Genomic DNA, 20,136 nt, shown 5'->3' with positions numbered 1-20,136 from the left:
GAACAAGACCGCAGCTGACTTGGGCATACTCCTGAACTTTACACACAGTGGTGACTTCCCCTGGCCAAACACTTCACTGTTCTCCTGCGTGCATGCTGGGAAATAAAGCCCCTAACTCTTTTATTATTATTAGTTATTATTGAACAAGCAAACTGAAATTCTCCATTTTATTTAAAGCAACACAATGATGAGTATGAAGGAAAGTGCTGGATGTGCTGCTATGCACACATGCATTCTCTCCTAATCATGTACTCCATTCCATGTGACAGGTGCTGACAGTGACATGAAAGCCACAAAGAAGAGGGGATTCACTGAGCCCATATTGTCCAGTCTCTCAAAAATCTACCCTAGTTTTAATTACTGACAAAATGAGTAGTTTGACAATTCCATTTACCTATCTTTAAATGAAAAGACACTAAGATTTGCTAAAAATAGCCCTGAAGAGGCCATACGAAAGAAAAAGGGGAAACGAATGTCTTGGAGAAGTCTCACACTGAGTAGCTGTCCCCTGAATAATTAATTTATAGTTGATGTTGGTGCGCTTCTCATTCATTACTGAAAAATGAACTGTCTTACTCTTTAATTGTAGAATAAAAACTGCAGGAAAGATTTAAAACTTTTTTCACGAACACTGGTATCTCAGTAACCTATGTTTTATTTTGAGTAAACTCATTATTCATTATTTCACATTATAAAAAGTAACCACACACGCATATGCATTCACAAATTAGATCATCTTTATCATACATCAATATATTTTAAAAAACAAACACTCTCTAATATCAATATAGTTATATGCTGATTGCATTTTGAAATCGAGAAGCTGACAATAGCTTCATACAGTATATCTCAAGAACTGACATTTTAAAATTAAGAATTGTATATGTTCCACAGGCAACTATTGATGGAAATACTAGCATTAGTACAAATAAATGCTGTTGACATAGCTTAAGCATGATAGCTTGGAATAACAGCTGATTCAAACTAGATTCATCATTTTTAAATTAAGGACAAATACAATCTAAAATGTAAACAAAGTATTTATAAAATAAAGTCTTCTAGGAAATTAAATCATCAATCTATTATTTTTAAGATAGTCGTAGCTAAAAGTTATCAGAAATCTTGGTAGAATTTTCATTGCCAAATTGAAATTTCAGAATGTCCAGGTACAACACTGTCGCCTCACCGGCAGGAATGATAAAGTTGCTGACAGCTGTTCGTACCCTTTTCAATGTGACTTTTCAATTGGGCTTGGAGATTTTCCAGAAGATGCAATGTCTTTCTTACTTCCAAGGCCTTTCCAAGTGATTAGCTAGAGCAATTTCAGTTGATTTGGACTTTCATATAACTTTTGAGTGCTAAAACTCTAGGACAGTTAAATAGATGGTTTCTTGCACAGATAAATGCAGACTGGTCTCTTCTGTAGCGGTGCTAAAAGCGCATACCTAAAGTTGTTTTTCATTGCACTTCACTATGACATTGGAATTCTGTAACCACATTATTACTTGAGAAATACATAGTATACCTGCTAGGGAATCTAATTTCAAACATGGAAAGTTTATCAACATCAGCTGCCATTGTGTGTCTCTTTTCCATTCATTAACCAAAAAAAAAAGAAGAAAAAAAAAAAGAAAAAAAGAAAAGACAAGAAAGAAAGAAAGAAAAAGCCCAGCCATTGCTTTAGGTTCTGTCCATCAATCACATTATCTCCAGTTGTCTTTGTTTTGCTTCCTTCATCAAGTGGATGATTTAAGGATTGGATTTTCTCGATTTTCTTTGTCAAGAAAATAAGGGAGGGAGAGAGGGAGGAGTGGGAGGAGGGAAGGAAAAAGAGAAGAGAAAAAGAAAAAACAAAACATGAAAAATTTGGTACATATAATGCTTACAAAGTAAGTAAGAAATATAATCTACTTCAAATAAACTGAAAATATGAGGATTCTGGTTAAGTTTGATTAAGTGAAAAAGAAATCACGCATTAAGGATTACCTGGAACTCTTTAATTACCAAATCCTATGTACATTTAATATAGCATTCAATTCAGTTCATACAATTTCCCCACTTTTTTTGTATAACAACAATGGAAATGAACATAGACCCAAATATATCAACTGTTTGGCCTTAAAGGACATAAGATATGATGCCTTCCTGTACCTACTTTAAGACTCCGATACCCCTAAATACCAAATGGATCATCTCTATAACACCCAAAAGTGGGAGAATGTATCACATGGAATTTTTTGAAGAAGCAATACTGAAATAACTAATACTTTCTGAAATCACTTCATAAGCTTATTTTCATTTCAATATGGCACATCACCGAACTGTGCATAATACTTCATAGAAACCAGACCAATGCACATCTCACTCAGCTATTCCAGTTGTGCAGCAGGTGTGCATTCATGAGAAAGTCTAGACTAGAACCATGTTATATAGAAATAGTTATGGACTTGATATCCAGTCTCCTGTTAAAAAACCAACATTCCTCCTCCTTCAGAACATTCACAAAAGAATAAACAAATGATGTGATTTTTTTAGAGTGTTTCTAGATTCTTTTTTGTAACCCTCAATTATATGTAATCGAGTATACAATTCTATGGATATGTAATATCCATATGGATATTTTACATAGGGTGTATACTGAGCAAGAGAAAATTCAGTCTATAAAAGGAAAAACACAGCAAAGCAAGAACAGATGAAGATGGTAATCTAAATAAAGGAGAACTGGTGTAAATATTAGGTTTCAGCTATCCTTACTTTACAAATGCCTCTGGCATTTAGAAAAATGAGAATAGAATGGATGACATTCTGATGTTATTAACTATGCTTTTCAATAGAAGGATTCCAGGGCAGGCTTTTGAGAGGAAGAAAGCATAGGGTGACAGACAGGAAGGACCAGGGTGCCCGGCCTGGAAGGCTCCGGAAGGGAGACTCCATCTTACTGAACCACACGGAGCTCTGAGTGGCCACTGCAGCCAGGGCACAGGGCTGCTACTCCATACCTCCACACACCACCGTCCTGTCCTGCCTCTCTCCGCAGGACTTATAAACAGAACTTCAAAGTGTCATCGTTTGAGCAGTAATTGTAGGGGGGCAAAGAACATTCTCTGCAAATGAAAGTACCCTTTGTATTAAATGCTACTAATCCGTACTATCAATATCACCTTTGCTATTTACTATTGCTTTTCTCTATCATATCCTCCTACTCTCTCCTTGAGCTCCATTCAATACATTTTTTCCTAATCTTTGAATGAATTTTGAATACATCTGTATTTTTATATACCAACAGCCAATTAAAATTTAGAATTATGAAATTCAGTTCCTAAAAGGGAGTAATAGCATGTAGTTTCTGAAAAAAAAAAAGAGGCATTTGAGAAATTACATAAGAAAATACTCATGCATTCAGTGAAATATGCTTCAAAGAAAGCCTGAGTCCTGTTTAAACTCCATGCTAATCAGAAGGTTTGGGAGTTCTGTATGAAAGTATAAACCCTAACAATGGTTTGGACATCCTGGCTGAATCAGTTCTACCTTGAGCTCCTCTCTCACCCTGGGGATTTTTATAGTCTGCCCTGTTCAATGTTTCAACTGCAAGTACCAAAGGCTTCAACAATTCAAACAAGATACAAATAGTTCACAAAAAGGAACCACAAGGGAAAAGCTGAGTAGAGGCCCTTTATAACCATAACATGAAAGCATAAATTTGGTCTGTAGAAAATCTTCAGTTTGCCAGAGCCACAATCCTAGATTATAAGGCTGCAGTCATATTTCTTCAGGAGCATTAGCTGTACCGACCTTTCTAAGCACTGGCTGATTACATACTGTGTATCTGAGCTGGGTGTTCAAAAGGGATGCAATTATACCCAGTGTCTTCTCAGAGATAAATGCCCTGAATGCAAACACTTCACAAAAAAATAAATGGACCTCAGATTTGAATGGCAGCCATTTCAAGTTTCCTGTTGATCCCCTAGGGTTTCAGTGTCTTTGCCATATCTGTATCATCTTATGTAAAGTATCAGACATAAAAGAGGCATGGGTGAAAAGAATTCCTTTTAATTTATACCCTTTTCCTCATTACAGACTTTGTCTCTTCTTTGGAAAGTACTTAAAGAGCAGAATGATACACTTGGCACATCACTGGATTACTTACAAGGTAGCCTTTCGTGGTTGTGTGTCTTTACTTCCACTGCTCTTTGGATCAACTGAGTTACCTGTCCCCCGGGAGGTGCTCGGTAGGGAAGGATTGGAGGGAAAGGAAGTCGGAGTGCTACTGGCATTGCGAGTGCGGAATGAATCATCTGAAAGGAATTCAAGTACAGTCAGACATGCTGAATGCGCTAAGAAATGTTAACCTAAGAGAAGTAAAGTTAATGATAGCTGACTTTTCTTAAGATCGATTGTATTAAGGTGCAGCCTAGGTACAAGAAATTGCACAAATTTAAGGTCTGACAGATGCATAACATGCCTATGAAGCCATCACCACCATCAAGAGTAAAAATGCACCCACCCCTGTACCTCCTGCACCCTGGCAATCCCTCCCCTACACTCCAGGCAATCTGTCTCATTCACTAAAAATTAGTTTGCATTTTCTAGAGTTTTATGTAAACGGAATCACACAGTGTGTCTGTCTTCTTTCACTTGGCAAAATCAGTTTGAGGTTCATTCTCGTTATTGTTTGTGTATATCAATACTTCATTCCCTTTTATTGCTGACTGATATGCATTGTACGGATATGCCAAAACTCATTTATACATGGCTCCGGTCAACAGACATATGGATTTTTTCCAGTTTTTAACTTTCACAAAGAAAGCCGCTATGAACGATTGTGTACAAGTCTGTGTATAGATACATGTTTTAATTTCTTGTAAATAAAAGCCAAGGAGTGGAATTGCTGATCACATAATAAGTGTACATTCAACTCCATAAGAAACTGCCAAGTGGCGCCTGAGTGGCTCAATTGTTAAGAGTCTGCCTTCCACTCAGGTCATGATCCTGAGCTTCTGGGATCAAGACCCCGTGTCAGGCTCCCTGCTCAGCGGAGAGTCTGCTTCTCCCTCTCACGCTGACTTTCCCCACTGCTCATGCTTCTCACTCACATGCTCACATTCTCTCAAATGAATAAATTAAAAAATCTTTAAAAAATATGAAACACATTTAAAAAGAAAAGAAAAAAAGAAACAGTTGAATTGTTGTCCAAAGCAGTTGTACCATTATACATGCCCACTAGCAACAAATAAGCATTCTGGAGAGTTGCTCTCTATATCCTTACAGACATTTAATATTATGTCTTTAATTTTAGGCATTCTAGTGGCCGTAAAGTGTTATCTCCTCGTGTTTTTTCCCGTTGCTTTTTTTAATTTGGAACTTTAAAAAATTTTTAAATTAGCATTTTCTTGATTTAATATATTTGTCTGGATCTTCTGTCTACCAAATCTTCCAAAAGATGAACATATAGTAACATATCTGTCTGACATCATGAAACGAATTACAGCATTAAGCACATATTTTTTCATTACAAGAATAACCTATAATTTTTAAAAATGGAACACAAAAACAGTATAAAAATTAAAATCCTCTATAATACCATAATTCTAGCAACTAAAGCCACAGTCTTTAATCATTCTAATATAAATTGTTTCAATCTCTCTTCCTAAGTGGGCTATGTATATGCACACCTATGCATCTAAATTATAAAGACCTACTGTGCATTCTATTTTATAACATACTTTGTGATTTAGCCATTCATGACTACTTTTCTATGTAGTCAACACTTTTTTTCCTCTTAAACATTTTAAGGAATGCATAGAATTCCATCTTTAAAACTAACTTTTTTTTAAAGCATAGTTGACATGCAACAGCACACTAGTTTCAAGTACACAACGGTGATTTCACTATAGGTTATGCTGTGCTTACCATGAGGGTAGCCACCATCTGTCATCAGGGAAAGCTACTACAATATCATTGACTGTGCTCCCTACGCTGTGACTTTCTTCCCTGTGACTTACTCATTCCCTAACTGAAAGCCTGCATCTCCTACCCACCTTCACACATCTTGTCCATTCTCCACCCCTGGCAACCCTCGGTTCTATTTATGCCTCTCTTGTTCCTTTTAAGTTGCATTTCTCTAAAGATTGCTGATGTCAAGCATTTTTCATGTACTTATTTGTGTATCTTCTTCTTCTGTGAAGATGATGATACACGATTTTTCCTCCATTTTAGAATTAGTTGACTAATTAGTTCTAAAGATTTGTTTTGTATATCCTGACTGTAAGTCCTTTGTCAGGTATATGTAATATGATTATTTTCTTCTCATCTGTGTCCTGCCTTTTATTTTTGTATGCTTTATTTCAAAGAGCAGAGTTTTAAATTTTCACTAAGTCCAATATGTTAACTTTTTCTTTCATGGTCTGGAGAAATCTATTCCAAAACCACAAAGACTTCCTTCTGTAACATTTCCTTCAGAAATGTCATAGTTTTAGCTTTTATGCTTAAGTTTATTATGCATTTTAAGAGAATTTTATGTGTAGTGGGAGATAAGGATTGAGGTTCATTTTGTTTTTTTTTTAATATAGATATACAAAGATACAAACAGTAATTTGAGGGGCACCTGCATCCCAGTGTTCATAGGAGCAATGTCCACAATAGCCAAACTATGAAAAGAGCCCAGATGTCCATCGACAGATGAATGAAGATGTGGTGTATAACTATATAATGGAATATTATTCCATTGGATGGAATATTATATGGAATATATTGGAATGGAATATTGGAATGGATGGAATATACTTGGATGGAATATTATTCCATCCAAAAAGAATGAAATCTTGCCATTTGTAACAATGTGGATGGAACTAGAGAGTATGATGCTAAGCAAAATGTTGGTCAGAGAAAGACAAATATCATATGATTTCACTCATGTGGAATTTAAATATAAAACAGATGACCATAGGGAAGGGAAGGAAAAATAAAATAAAATGAAAATTGAGAGGGAGACAAACCCTAAGAGATGCTGAACCTAGGAAACATACTGAGGGTCACTGGAGGAAAGGGGGATGGGGGGATGGGGTAACTGGGTGATGGGCATTAAGGAGGTCACCTGATGCAATGAGCACTGGGTGTTACATGCAATTGATGAATCATTAAATTCTACCTCTGAAACTAATAAGAAGATATAGGTATCCAATTGTTCCAGCTTCATTTTTTGAAAATACTATCCCATTACTGCTGATTTATCCTGGAGCCTTTATGGAAACTCAGCTGCACATGTATGTCAGTGTAGGCACATAGTCTTGACTACTGGAGCTTTCTAGTAAGTGCTGCAATGAGGCAGTTTAAGCTCTCTCAATTTGGTTTGCTTTTTCAAAATGGTTTTAGCTATCCACAGTTCTGTGCATTTCGATTGAGATTTTAGAATCAGCTTATGCATTTCTACAAAAAGACTACTAGAATTCTGATCAGGATTGCATTAAATCTCTGGATCAATTTAAAAGGAATTGACATCCTAACAATATTAAGCTTTCCCATTCACAAACACAGTATATGTCTCCATTTGTTTAGGTCTTCTTTAATTTTATCCAGCAATGTTTTGAATTTTTTAGTGTATACAGAATATACATTTTGTTAAATTTATTCCTGAAGACTTAATGTTTTTGGAGTTACTATAAAAGTGATTTTTTAAAATAGGCTTTATTATGTAAATGTTTAGATTTACAGAAAAATTGAGAAGATAACGCTGAGAATTTTCATCCACCCCCTCACTCAGTTTCCTCTACTAACACTTCACTCTAGTATGCTGCACTTGTTACAGTGAATGAGCCAGTAATGAGACATTATTACTAATTAAAATCCACAGTGCGTCCAGATTGCCTTAGTTTTTGCCTAATGTCTGCTTCTGTCTCAGGGTCCCATCCAGTACACGACATTACCTTCACTTGTTGGCCCTCCTGAGCTTTTCCTTGTTTTTGGTGACCTTACCAGCTTTGAGAGGTACTGGCCAAACGTTTTACAGGATGCCCCTCTATTAGAATTTATCAGATGCTCTTCTTAGAATTAGACTAAGGTTATAGGTTTAAGGAAGGGTGACAGAGGTAAAGTGTCATTTTCATCACATCATACCATATGCTATGATATTTTTTATCACATTTTATGTATTTTATCCCACTGTTTCATGATGGGTCACTAGAAATGGGACTGCGTGCATCAAAGACTAGTTTTTAAAACTAGGATTCTTGATGAACTTCACCAAACTGTTTTCCAAAGGGGCTCCACAGATTTTCATACCCACTAATAATGGATACATTACAGTTGGTTTCCCTGACTCCTTACTGGCATTCTCCATGTATTTCTCCCAGTCTGTTGTGCTCACATAGCCTTAGATAAATGTTGGAATTGACAACAGGCAAAAGTCACCAAAATATTAACGATGGGCTCGTGGTAAGTAAAAAGTCCTCAATTTGGCCTTCCAAGCAGTAACTGACCTTTCATTTCAGCTCTATTTATCCCACTCTCTCACACTCAACTCTGTGCTCCAGTCAGACTGGCCTACTGCTGCTTCCTCAAGACATTGACATGTCTTCTTTATTACAGGCACTCTGAGTAGGATGTTACTCCAGACCCATCTCTGCTTATCAGAAATCCTAGCATGCCTCAGGCTTCATCCCAAATGATATAAGTATCTTAAAACCTGCCTTAAGTCCCAAAGTCTGTAAAATCTCTTCTCTTGTGAACACCTAATGCATTTGTTAAGAGACATTTTGCTCCCTTTTTCTCTTTGTAGATCAGGTATGTAATTTTTCCTCAGTCTGTACTTCATAAAGCAATATATAATATATATATTAAGTAATACATAATAACCTGGAAGAGATTTCATTCATTCAGCCAATATTCCCTCTCCCCAAAATAACATTGAACCCTTAAGACAGAATATTTTTCTAATATTTTAATAAAAGATTTACCCTTATAAAATTATTTTACTTAAGATTCTGGATAAGTTTTAGGATCAGTTGATCACTCTTGATTCTCAAAGTGACTTAAGAACAAGCAAAGTCAAAACTGAAGAAATTAGTGCACATAATTAAAACTTGAAAAAAAAAAAACCTATTCCAAATCAATATTCTTAATGACTTAAGCAAAGAAATTTCTTGGCAAGACTTGTTACAAGTTCATGAATAAATATGCTCATATGAAGTCATCTCCAAGAGGCCAGATTGGATCCATGCAAGTCTGAAGAACTACTTAAGGCTATCAAGAATCATCTGCACCATTTAGCTCCAATCTGAGCTAATTCAAACTGACTCATATATATGAAATTCTTAGACACTGTATTATAAACTTCACAAATCCCGAATGTTCTCTTAGTATTTCCTAAAGAATTCACTAATTTGCTATGATAAAAGTAATCAATAATTTTATTATTTATAACCCCCACTTCAAGAAATGTTGATAACTTTTAGCTCAAAAACTTCCCATTATCAAATTCTTCCAGGTTTTTTAAGCTACTCCTAGTCTCCTAGTTGTAAAACCACTCTATATACGGCATATGAATGTCAATGCTTTATTAGAAAGATTTTTCTGATCTGACAAATGAAAATATACTGTTTATAGAACAGCCAGTGAGTGTATATCTATTCTTACACAGATAGTGTATATCTATTATATATTCTTATAATATAAGAATATAATAAGAGGTAAGAGGAAGACAAAATACTCAAAACATAACCTGGGAAGGAAATGTGACCAAACTTTAAAAAGTTTCTGACCTTTGAGTAGATTTGCTATTCTTTACACTAAAAACTTACCAAAGATCAGTACTATAATTTTCAGCCAATATGCTAAGGCAAAAACTTAAAAATATACTTAGGAGCCACTAGTAATTTTTAGCAATATATTTCCCCTTATTCATAGTATAATTCTGGGTTCTATTATATAAGCCAGAGGTCAGCAAACTATAAGTCCGTGAGCCAACTCTTGCTTGCTGCTGGTTTTGTAAATAAAATCTTATTGGAATGCAACCATACCTATTCATTATGTACAGTTTATGGCAGCTTTTTGCTCAACAGCAGAGTTGAATAATTGTGACAGAAACCAATTTGGCCAACAAGGCCTAAAATATTTACTTATCTTGCCCTTTACAGGAGAAGCTTGCTGATCCCTGGTATAAACTTTCAAATATATAATATTGTAAATGTTCGGCTGCATGTGATCTACCATGAAGCCCTAGTATTCTTAACTTCCCTAAAAATTACTACAAAAACTTTTAATCTGTGCCCCAAGAGGCCCTCAGACTATGGAACAACCTACCCTATTACTGTCCTTTCTCTCTTTCAAAAGTATTAAATACGGAGTCTTCACAATAAAAACAAAATGGCACAGTCAAGTATTTTCGCAGTTGCTAGGGAAAAGTTCAATTATTTGGGCATTTGATAAAGATGTAAGTTTCAGGAAAACACTATATCTAGAAATAAAGAAATTGGTCCTTAAAAAAATAATATTTCATTACATTTAGCATTTTTTTTGAAGAACTCAGATTTCTACTTACCAGGTAGTGAAATCACAGAAGTCTTTCCTAACCCTGAGACAGAAGATGTATATCCTGCTGTAGAACTTTTACTAGAAAAGAACATGATTTAGTTTAAAATACAAGAACATTCTTCTTTCACTTCAGTCATTAGGCGCTTGGTCTTTTCTAATCTTTTTTAAATGCTCTCTTCTACTTATGATGAAGCACACATGCTACTTTCACTTCTCATTTATTGTTTACATGCCATGCCTCCTGACAATTCCTTTGTCTTTAATTTAAAAGACAAAGTTTAAAAGACAAATTTAATTTCCTTAAACTTGCTACATCAGAATCAAAGTTTTTCTCTTGGTGCTCAGCTAAGACAGATGATATGGATAAAATTTTCCTAGAAATAACTTATCTTCAGTTCTCATCTCTTTTGTCCATTGCAAGATCACCCTATCGACTAGAACTCCAGATAGATATATTGAGAATGTCCCAAAATACAGCTAACAATCTAGAGCCAGCTATCTTTAACAAAAGAAAAACCTATTTTTCCCACATCATTTTTTTTCTCAATAAATACTTTCAAGGACAATTATGTTTACTTAAAATTACCTTTGTTGATTGATATACACCTGTTATATATTTACAACATTTATAAAAAGTTGTCATTGAATTTATGCTAATTCTCTCCTAATCTTAGCTGTTTATAATTCAGTCTGTGGGGCCAAAGGAGAAACCAGACATTCAACTATTTTAAGAATTGTTGTGATCACTTTACTACAGAAACATACCTGTGGCTTCTCTATATAGAAACAATATCAACAGTATGTGGATATTCACATCCACTTAGCAAATGGGGCATGTCCATATACACTCAGAGGTTGAGTGACCTGTGTGATAGAGCACCACCTCCCCCATAAAACAATATATGGATCCCATGACATTATTATATAGCATCATGGCAATAGTCTTCCTAGAATGCCATAAAACCTGTTCTTATACAAATTGGTAGAGTCCAATTTTTTTCATAGAGAATCTTTATGGAAAAAAATTTACAATTTATTGACATAAACAAAACCCCAAATTAATCCTGATTTTACATAATGTAAATATTTCACATAATAAAGATGTGCAACTACAAAATAAAAATTGGGTTAAAACGTGAATAGCTGACAGACCATACCTAGCACACTTGTCTAAGTTGCCATATTTTGCATGGAAGGCTTGATTATTAAAAGACTGGCTTCGAATCAGTTTGGATTTCTTGATTTCTTTGCCTAGAGCAATAAGCAGAAGGAAAATGCAGCTGTTCATTTCATCCTTAGCTGCCCCAACCCCTCACCAACTCCCCGCCTCTTTCATTAGATACAGGTGGCCCAGCTTCCTTTCCTTAGGGAGCTAACTGGAGTATCTCTTACCCCTACTGCCTGTCAAGAACTCCCAAAACAATGAATGATACAGGTAAAAGGCATTTGAGAATCTCATCTAGTGGAGTGATTTTCCCTGTAATTAATTTTTACAAAAAGGGAAAAAGGAGACATAAAAAGAAGTTGTTTCTTACTTGTCGATGGGGTGCTTGTTCCAGAGGGTCCAGGAACAGAAATAGGGATGCTCTTGGGCAGAGTTGTTGGTGTCTTAGTGTCTCTACCTAAAACAAACTCTATTTTAAATGCTGTAATTTCCTCTGAGCTCCTAATCTCCATAAACCAAGAAAACACAGAGAACATGAGTCACTGTCCCTAGTTAGGCAGCATGCTCTTTCCCGAATATTCTTACTTTATATATTTACATATTTCAATCTTAGCCATTCAGTGACCAATTTCACAGACTCATAAAGTCTGTTATCAGACTTTAAGTTTTCCTCTGAAGGATCTCAATCTCCACACTGACTCCCACTATTTATTCATGTATTCTTCAATCAGTACCATATGAAGTAGCCAATTTTTTAAAACAACTTTTTAGAAAATGAAAGAAAATGAAGCAATCTTCCACATCAAATCTGAAAATCAGCACGGACTTTCCAAATGCCAGGATGCAACATTAATTGTACGATTTAGTGGTGAAGACACAAGAAAACTACTTACGTTTCTTTTCAAAGGTCTTATCACTCACGGGCCTCCCATCATTCTGTTGCTTCTCTTTCTCTAATTGTTCCTATTATTAAAACAGTATGCTAGCATTAAAAGTAAGCATAGATTTAGAAAACTCTTCTAATGAGAAAGTACTCTAAGCTTTACAAATACAGTTTACAAAAATGCCTTAGAAAAGAATTTTTTAATATAAATTACTGTCAAAAGAAGTCAAGGTTCTTTTGGATTTGTGTGCTTTCAACATCCACTGAATTGTACCCTGGGGGTTTTGTCAAGTTAAAACAATGAGTTTAGTATCATTGTTGTAATTCGCCTTTATATTCTAGAAGACATTTGCCAATTCTCATCATCAAACTATTTACTAGGAGTCTTTTTCACTTCTGATTGGTAAGTGGCAATTACCAATTGTCCTTCTCTAAAAGGACAGAGGAAAAAAGAAATGGTCTTTCGGTATTTTTTAAACATTTTACTGAAGTATAACACACTCAAGTGTACAAATTATAAGTGCACACAGCTCAATGAATTTTCCCAAAATGAACATACCTACATAACCAGCTTCCAGATCCAGAAACAAAATGTTACCAAAACTCAGAGAAGTCCTTTATCCCAAAAAAACAGAACAAGTAGGCAAGAACATCAATAAACATACCAAGTTCTGAGCAAATGTAGCATAACTGACACATATAAAACACTACATTCAGAGCACCTGGCTGGCTCAGTTGGTGGAGCATGCAACTCTTGATCTCAGGGTCATGAGTTCAAGCCCTATATTGGCCATGGAGCCTACTTAAAATTTAAGAACAAACAAACAAACAAACAAAAACTCCACTATACTCAACAACTTGGAGAACATGCATGCGTTTTGATTGCACATGTAAAGAAAAACAGGAAGAAAATAGACGATAGATTAAAAAGTCTTCCACACAGAACTGGTCTGCATAAAAAAGAATCAAATGGAATCTCTAACACTGAAAACATGTAAAATTGAAAAATAAAATGTCATTAAGTGAGCTCACAAGTAGTGTTATCTATTTTGTCCACCTTTTCCTCTATTTTGATCATATTAATCAGAGTTGTCTTAAAGTCCTTATCTGCTAACTCCAAAACCAGGATCATCTGTAGGTCTTTTTCTATTACCTGATTTTTGTCTTGGGTTTAGGTCATTTGAGTCCTAAAAATTTTTAGAGCCTGCTTATGTTCTACAACCTCTATCACTAGGAATCCTGAACTTCGATCTTTGTCTCAGAAGGCTGCTAAAGCAATGTGATCGTTTTCAGAAGATTTCCACATAAGTGTTTAATCTTACCATACAATTCTCCATGAAGAGATAGAACATATAAAGAAGAAATAAATGGGAATTTGAGAACTGAAAAATACAGCACTGGGAATAAAAACACTGAATAAGCCTGGCAGCTGAAATGGAGAGGACAGGAAAGAGTGACACTGAAGACAGATCAACAGATTATTCACTCTGAGTAACAAAGTTTAAGGAAAAAAAAGAAAAGAACAAAATCTCATGGACCTGTGGGGCAATATCAAAAGATCTAACATCAAAGACCCAGAAGTAGGAGTGAATACATATTTACTTATTTTTTTAAAGATTTATTTATTTATTTATTTGAGAGACAGAGGGAGAGAGAGCTCATGTGCAGGTTGGGGGAGAAGCAGAGGGACAGAATCTTCAAGTAGACTTGTTGCTGCATGAGGAGTCCAACACAGAGCTCAATTTTACAACCCTGAGATCATGACCTGAGCTGAAATCAAGAGTTGGATGCTCAACCAATTGAGCCACCTAAGCACCCTGAAGAGTAAACATAAGTTTAAATAAATAATGGCTCAAACCTTTCCAAATTTGGGAAATAATACACATTTATAGATTGAGGAAGCTACACAAATCCCAAAACAGATAAATTTGAACTCAATTATGCCTAAACACATCAAAAGCAAACTGCTAAAAACAAAGGATAAAAAGAAAAAATCTTTAAAGTAGCCAGAGAAAAGCCACAATACACGCAACAATAATCTGAATTAGAGCTAATATTTTATCAGATGCTCTGGAGACAAGAACACATATATAAAGTACAGAAAGAAAAAGGCTATCAACCCTGAATTCCATATCTAGTGAAAATATCCTTCAGGGACAAAGGGAGATAACAAAATATTTCAGATTAGGGAAAACTAAGGAAATATGTCACAAAATACCTACACCCCAAGAACAACTAAAGATAGTTCTTCAGGCTGAAGGAAAAAAAATAACAGAGGGACTTTTGGATCCTCAGTAATGAATGAGAGTACTAGAAATGGTAAAAATAAGAAAGTAAACACAGAAGTTCACTCTCTTAAATGCTTCAAAGATATATATTACAACTTAGAGCAAAGTTTAGATCCAGTGGTCATGAGATAACTGACTCGTGGGGTTTTCAACACAAATATAATTCACATAAAAATTTTAACATAAAGAAAGGGTAGAGATCTGCATCATTATTAAACGAAGTGGTATAACATTAATAATAAGTTGACTTTGAAAAGTTAAGTATATTGTAAACTCTAGAGAAACCACCAAAAAATAACTCCATGAGAGAAAGAGAAAAAGAGAAAGAAGGGGAAAGAGAGATAGAACCACTAAGGGAAGAATCAAACAAGGGTTATCACCATGGGTCTGTTATACATTAGAAGAAGACTATAAGAATAAACAACTTTAGACAACAAATTTGACAGCTTAAATGATATAGAGAATTTTGGGTGTGGGAAGCAACATCATCAAATTTAAAAAAGAAGAAATAGAAAGTCTGAAGAGTTTTATATCTATTAAAGTAGTTGAATCAATTATCAAAATCCTTTCCAATCCTTGATTGTTTCACCAGTGAATTCTATCAAACACTCAAGGAAAAAAATAAGACCAATTTTATACAAATTCCATCAGAAAACAGAGGAAGTGGTTAAATACTACACATTTCATTTTATAAGGCCAGAATAATTCTACTATCAAATTTAAAAGACCCCAAAATGACAAAAAAAGGAAATTATAGACCAATTTCACTATGAATATAGATGAATATTAAAAATTAGCCAAGAATCCAACAAAATAGGAAAGAACACCATATCACTAGGTGGAGTTCATCCCTAAAATATATGATTGATTTAGCACCGAAAAAATCAATGTAATTCAATGTTTTAACAGGATGAAGTAGAAAAAACAAGTATCATTTCTAGATATGCAGAAAGAGCATTTGACAAAAACCAATAAACATTCATAAAAACTCTTAGTAGACTAGGAATATGAGGGAACTTCCACAATTTGATAAAGGACATCCACATAAAACCTCTTGGTAACATCATACTTAATGGTGAAAAATTAGATATTTCTCCCTAAAATCAGTAAAATGACAAGGATGACTGCTTCCATTACTTTTATTCAACTGGAAGTGGTTTATGAGATGTCCTAGACCCTGCAACTAGACATAAGAAATAAAAGGCATAAACACTTGAATTAGAGAGAAGGAATCTTGCTACACTTGAAGAAGTTGTAATGGCTCATGTATAAAATCCTATTAAATCAAAAAAAACTCTAGAACAAATATAAGACTAATTTACAAAAATCAACAGTAATTGACAGCAACAAAATTCTAGAAAGTGAAATTAAAAATTATAATTCCATTTATAATGCCAAAGAAGATAATATACTTAGAAATAAATCTAACAAAAGACTTCCTTAAACTCACACTTAACAATTACCAAAATTACATAGAAAAAAAGTAAAGATTAAATGAATGGAATGGGTAGACAATGTTCATGGACTAGAAAATTCATTGTTAAGATGGCAATTATTCGAAATGATCTGTAGATCAATCCTAATTAACACAACCCTAACAAAAATTCTAGCAGGCTTTCTATGTAAATGGACAACTGATTCTAAACTTTCTATCAAAATGCAAAGAGCCTAGATTGGCCAAAGCAATTAAAAAGAACTAAGTTGAAAAACTTAACTTACCTGATTTCAAGAATTACTATAATGTTATGGCTATACAGTTTAGAATTACCAAAAGTATAAATATATAAATCAGTGGAACAGAATAGGGAGTCAAGAAATAAACACATACATATATGGACAATCGGTTTTTTTTTTTTTTAAAAGGTGCTAAGGCAATTCAATAAGGGAAATTTTTAACAAATGATGCTAGAGTAACTGAATATTTAGATGGGAAAAATATATAAAACTGAACAGAATTATATATATAATTCATACATAACACGTAAAACCTAAAACTAAAATTTCTACAAGAAAACATTGGAAAAATTCTTGGTAGCTTTGGGATAGACAAAGGATTCTTGTAACAAACAAGCATAAACAATAAGAGAAAATACTGATAAGTTGACCTCATCAAAATTAAAAACTACTCTTCAAAAAACAGCATTAAGTAAATGAAAGATAAACCATAGACTCCAAGAAAACATTCATAAAATGTATATCTGACAAATAGTATTGAGAGTGTATAAAGAACTCTTACATCTCAAGAATTGAAGATAACCCATTAAAAATCTGAAAACAGACTTTATCAAATAAGAGATAAGGATGGCCAATAAACAAACAAAAAGACATCCGATCTCATTAGGCGTCAGAGATACACAATTTGAAAGTACAATGAGACACGATTACATAATCACCCTATCGAGCTGAGGGGATATGGGGTAACTGAAGCCATCCACCAAGTGGACGGATATGTAAAATGGCAGTTTTTGTTTGTTTTTAAGTCAAACGTGTCCTACCATATGATCTAGCCATTCCATTCTTAAGTATTTCCCCAAAAGAAACAAAAACATATGTCCATCCAAAGACTTCTTCATAAATGGTCATAGCAGCTTTATTTCTAACATCTCCAAACTAAATGTAACCCAAGTGCTCATTAAGGGGTGGGTAAATACTGTGGTATGTCTATAATATGGAATACTACTCAGAAATAAAAAGGAATGACCTATCAATACATACAACAGCATGGATGAATGTCAAAACAATTATTGTGGTGAGAAGAAGCATGAACAGAAAATGTTACATATGAATAAATTTATATAAATTCTAGTTGCAAGCTAATTTAGTGACAGAAACTAGATTAGCGGTCCTTAGGGACCAGAGTAGAAGATATGGATTATAAAGGGGCTCAAAGGAACTTCTGAAGGAATGAAAATGTTTGGCATTTTAATTGTGGCAATGGTTTCATGGATTACCTATATGTCAATATTCATCAAATTGTACACTTTAAATATATGCAGTTTTTTAAAAATCTTTTATTTATTTATTCATGATAGACACAGAGAGAGAGAGAGAGAGAGGCAGAGACACAGGCAGAGGGAGAAGAAGGCTCCACGCAGGGAGACCGACGCGGGACCCGATCCTGGGACTCCAGCATCACACCCTGGGCTGAAGGCAGGTGCTAAACTGCTGAGCCACCCAGGGATCCCCAATATATGCAGTTTAATTGTATGCCAATTATATGCTTCAGTAAAGTAGTTGTTTTTTTTAAAAACTCTCAAGTGTAGTTTTCCTACATTTGTTTATGTAGTTCATAAAAGAGATTTCAAAAGATCAGGACTCGTCTTTAGTCATTTAGAAAGAAAAACTGCAGTGTGAAATTGCAGGAAATTACTTATTAGGTTCCATAACAAAGCACAGCTCATAGTGGTCAGAAATAAGTATGTGTGTGTGCGCATGTGAAAACAACATACCATTTCCATAAGAAGTAGTTCTTCTCTTTCTTTCTCTTGATCCAACAAATCTTTTTCATAAAACTTTTTCTGAAACTAAGTTTAAAGTTTAAAATGAAATTATGAAACATTATGATGAGTTTCTGCCAATTTTAAGATATTCTTTCAGGCTAAGGTAAAGTGTATACTTACCGCATCCATTGACATTTCCATTCTGTCCAGCTCTAACACAGTCTGCAAGCAAAGTTGTGAAAATTATTCAGCAGTAATTAAATTAAACCAACCAATCATTTCTCGGAAAGATTCCTCTCCAAGAGGGAGGTACAAAGAGAAGACTTCTCTACTCTGTGGAAGACTAAATTAGAAAATCTCTGAGGTTCTTTCCAATTTTGCACTGTATTTTTAATTAGTCTCCTAATGCCAGGATCCATTTACACTCGTAAAAGACTTTGACCTTAAGATGAGCAAGTCTCAAGGGACACTGAACACACAAAACACGTGTAAATTAACAAACTTCTAATAACTCCCAGGGCCACTCTTCTCTGAATTTTAGAATACAAGATAATTTTTGAATTTTTGAAAATTTTAGCTAACTATATAATAAAGCAAACTCTCATTTGGCTGAAAATCCTTAGTTCCTTTCTACAGAAACTTTTGACCATTATGACATTCTAACCATAAAGAAAGACTTTGCCCTAAAAGTATTTCTCAACTTACTATTTCTCTTTCAGAACACGTTAGTCTAAAACAAACTGTTCAACCAAACAATGGTCCATCTAACCCAAGATTCTGACTGTGACAGAGGACAATACTTCTCTCCAGGAGTAACTCTCATGGCCTAAATAAAGTACATTCATATATTCTTATGCCCAAAGATAACCATTACAAATGCAGTATTTATTTGAAGCCTATTTTTATGCCGAAATTTGTGAAAATATTACAATTTATGCCATGAAATATCCCTTTTAAATGAAATTACTTCCCATCTTAAAAAACTGAGTAGCATAAGCCATGCCATTTTTATACTGAAGTCAGAGGTTCCCATGCCAAGACTTGTTTGATAAACATTATACTATAGAACTTTCATGGGATTGATCTGACTTCCTCACATGACATATACTTAAAGAGCTCTAGTCCAGAATAATCTATTGTATATTAATAATCTATTAATTCCATCATTTTTGTCCCTACTTAAAGGGTTAGTTTATATATCTTTTGAGTTAATAAATTCTTTCAAAAAAGTAACTAACCCTCGTATGTTTATTATTTTAAAAGTTAACTATTGCCTAAACTTCTGTAATTAAATGGTAAGGACAGAAATAGCTGATAGAAACAAATACATGTAATACACACATATTATGTATGTTTTTAGATGTAGCTACATGTCCAGACTCTGGGTATTTCTGGTTAGTTTAGTTGGTAAAAGAGGAATTCATATTTCAGTTAAACAAGAGTATACTAATTAATACTAAGTTGTCAAATCACTTTATTAAAAAGTTCCTTGTGTGACATCTGGTAATGATCTCTAGAAACCAAAGGGGGAAAAAAATCAAAGGATTCTTTTTTTTCCTCATCACTGATGCTAAGTTAAAGACATTAATAAATTAATTCCTCTCAGTACAAATCAGAAAGCTGAAGTTCACATTCAGATTCATAGAAGTAACCACTATTAATTTGACTTAATAAGTTACACATTTTAAGCAAGAAGTTTTTGAAGACTATAAAGTATTTTCAGGTTTGACTTCAATAACCCGAACTTTTCCTGTTTTAGTTTCTAATATTTCCAAACAATCCATATAAAATCCAATGTAAAACAAAACAAACAACAAACCTGTAAGACACAAC

The 20,136-nt window shown here is 34.3% G+C and overlaps 1 protein-coding gene across 8 annotated transcripts in view; it reads right to left on the bottom strand.

Annotated features, from left to right (window-relative positions):
- Positions 1-635: 635 nt before the first annotated feature.
- Positions 636-20,136, bottom strand: part of PPP4R4 (protein phosphatase 4 regulatory subunit 4) — a 99,149-nt gene continuing 79,648 nt past the window's right edge. For 7 of the 8 annotated variants that reach the window (XM_038545623.1, XM_038545622.1, XM_038545625.1 and 4 more), the window contains 8 exons: positions 18,484-18,525; positions 18,313-18,387; positions 12,586-12,655; positions 12,063-12,149; positions 11,685-11,778; positions 10,535-10,605; positions 4,148-4,295; positions 636-1,774 (listed from right to left, as the gene is read on the bottom strand). In XM_038545623.1, the coding sequence (XP_038401551.1) occupies positions 1,750-1,774; positions 4,148-4,295; positions 10,535-10,605; positions 11,685-11,778; positions 12,063-12,149; positions 12,586-12,655; positions 18,313-18,387; positions 18,484-18,525 (612 nt within the window). In that variant the 3' untranslated portion in view covers positions 636-1,749. The remainder of the gene's footprint in view (positions 1,775-4,147; positions 4,296-10,534; positions 10,606-11,684; positions 11,779-12,062; positions 12,150-12,585; positions 12,656-18,312; positions 18,388-18,483; positions 18,526-20,136) is intronic. The other variant, XM_038545624.1, reaches the window with a different exon arrangement.

The sequence above is a fragment of the Canis lupus genome, chromosome 8, assembly GCF_011100685.1.
Source record: "Canis lupus familiaris isolate Mischka breed German Shepherd chromosome 8, alternate assembly UU_Cfam_GSD_1.0, whole genome shotgun sequence".
Lineage (NCBI taxonomy): Eukaryota > Metazoa > Chordata > Mammalia > Carnivora > Canidae > Canis > Canis lupus.
Note: the sequence above shows the minus strand (reverse complement) of the source record. Positions and strands in the feature narration are given on the sequence as shown.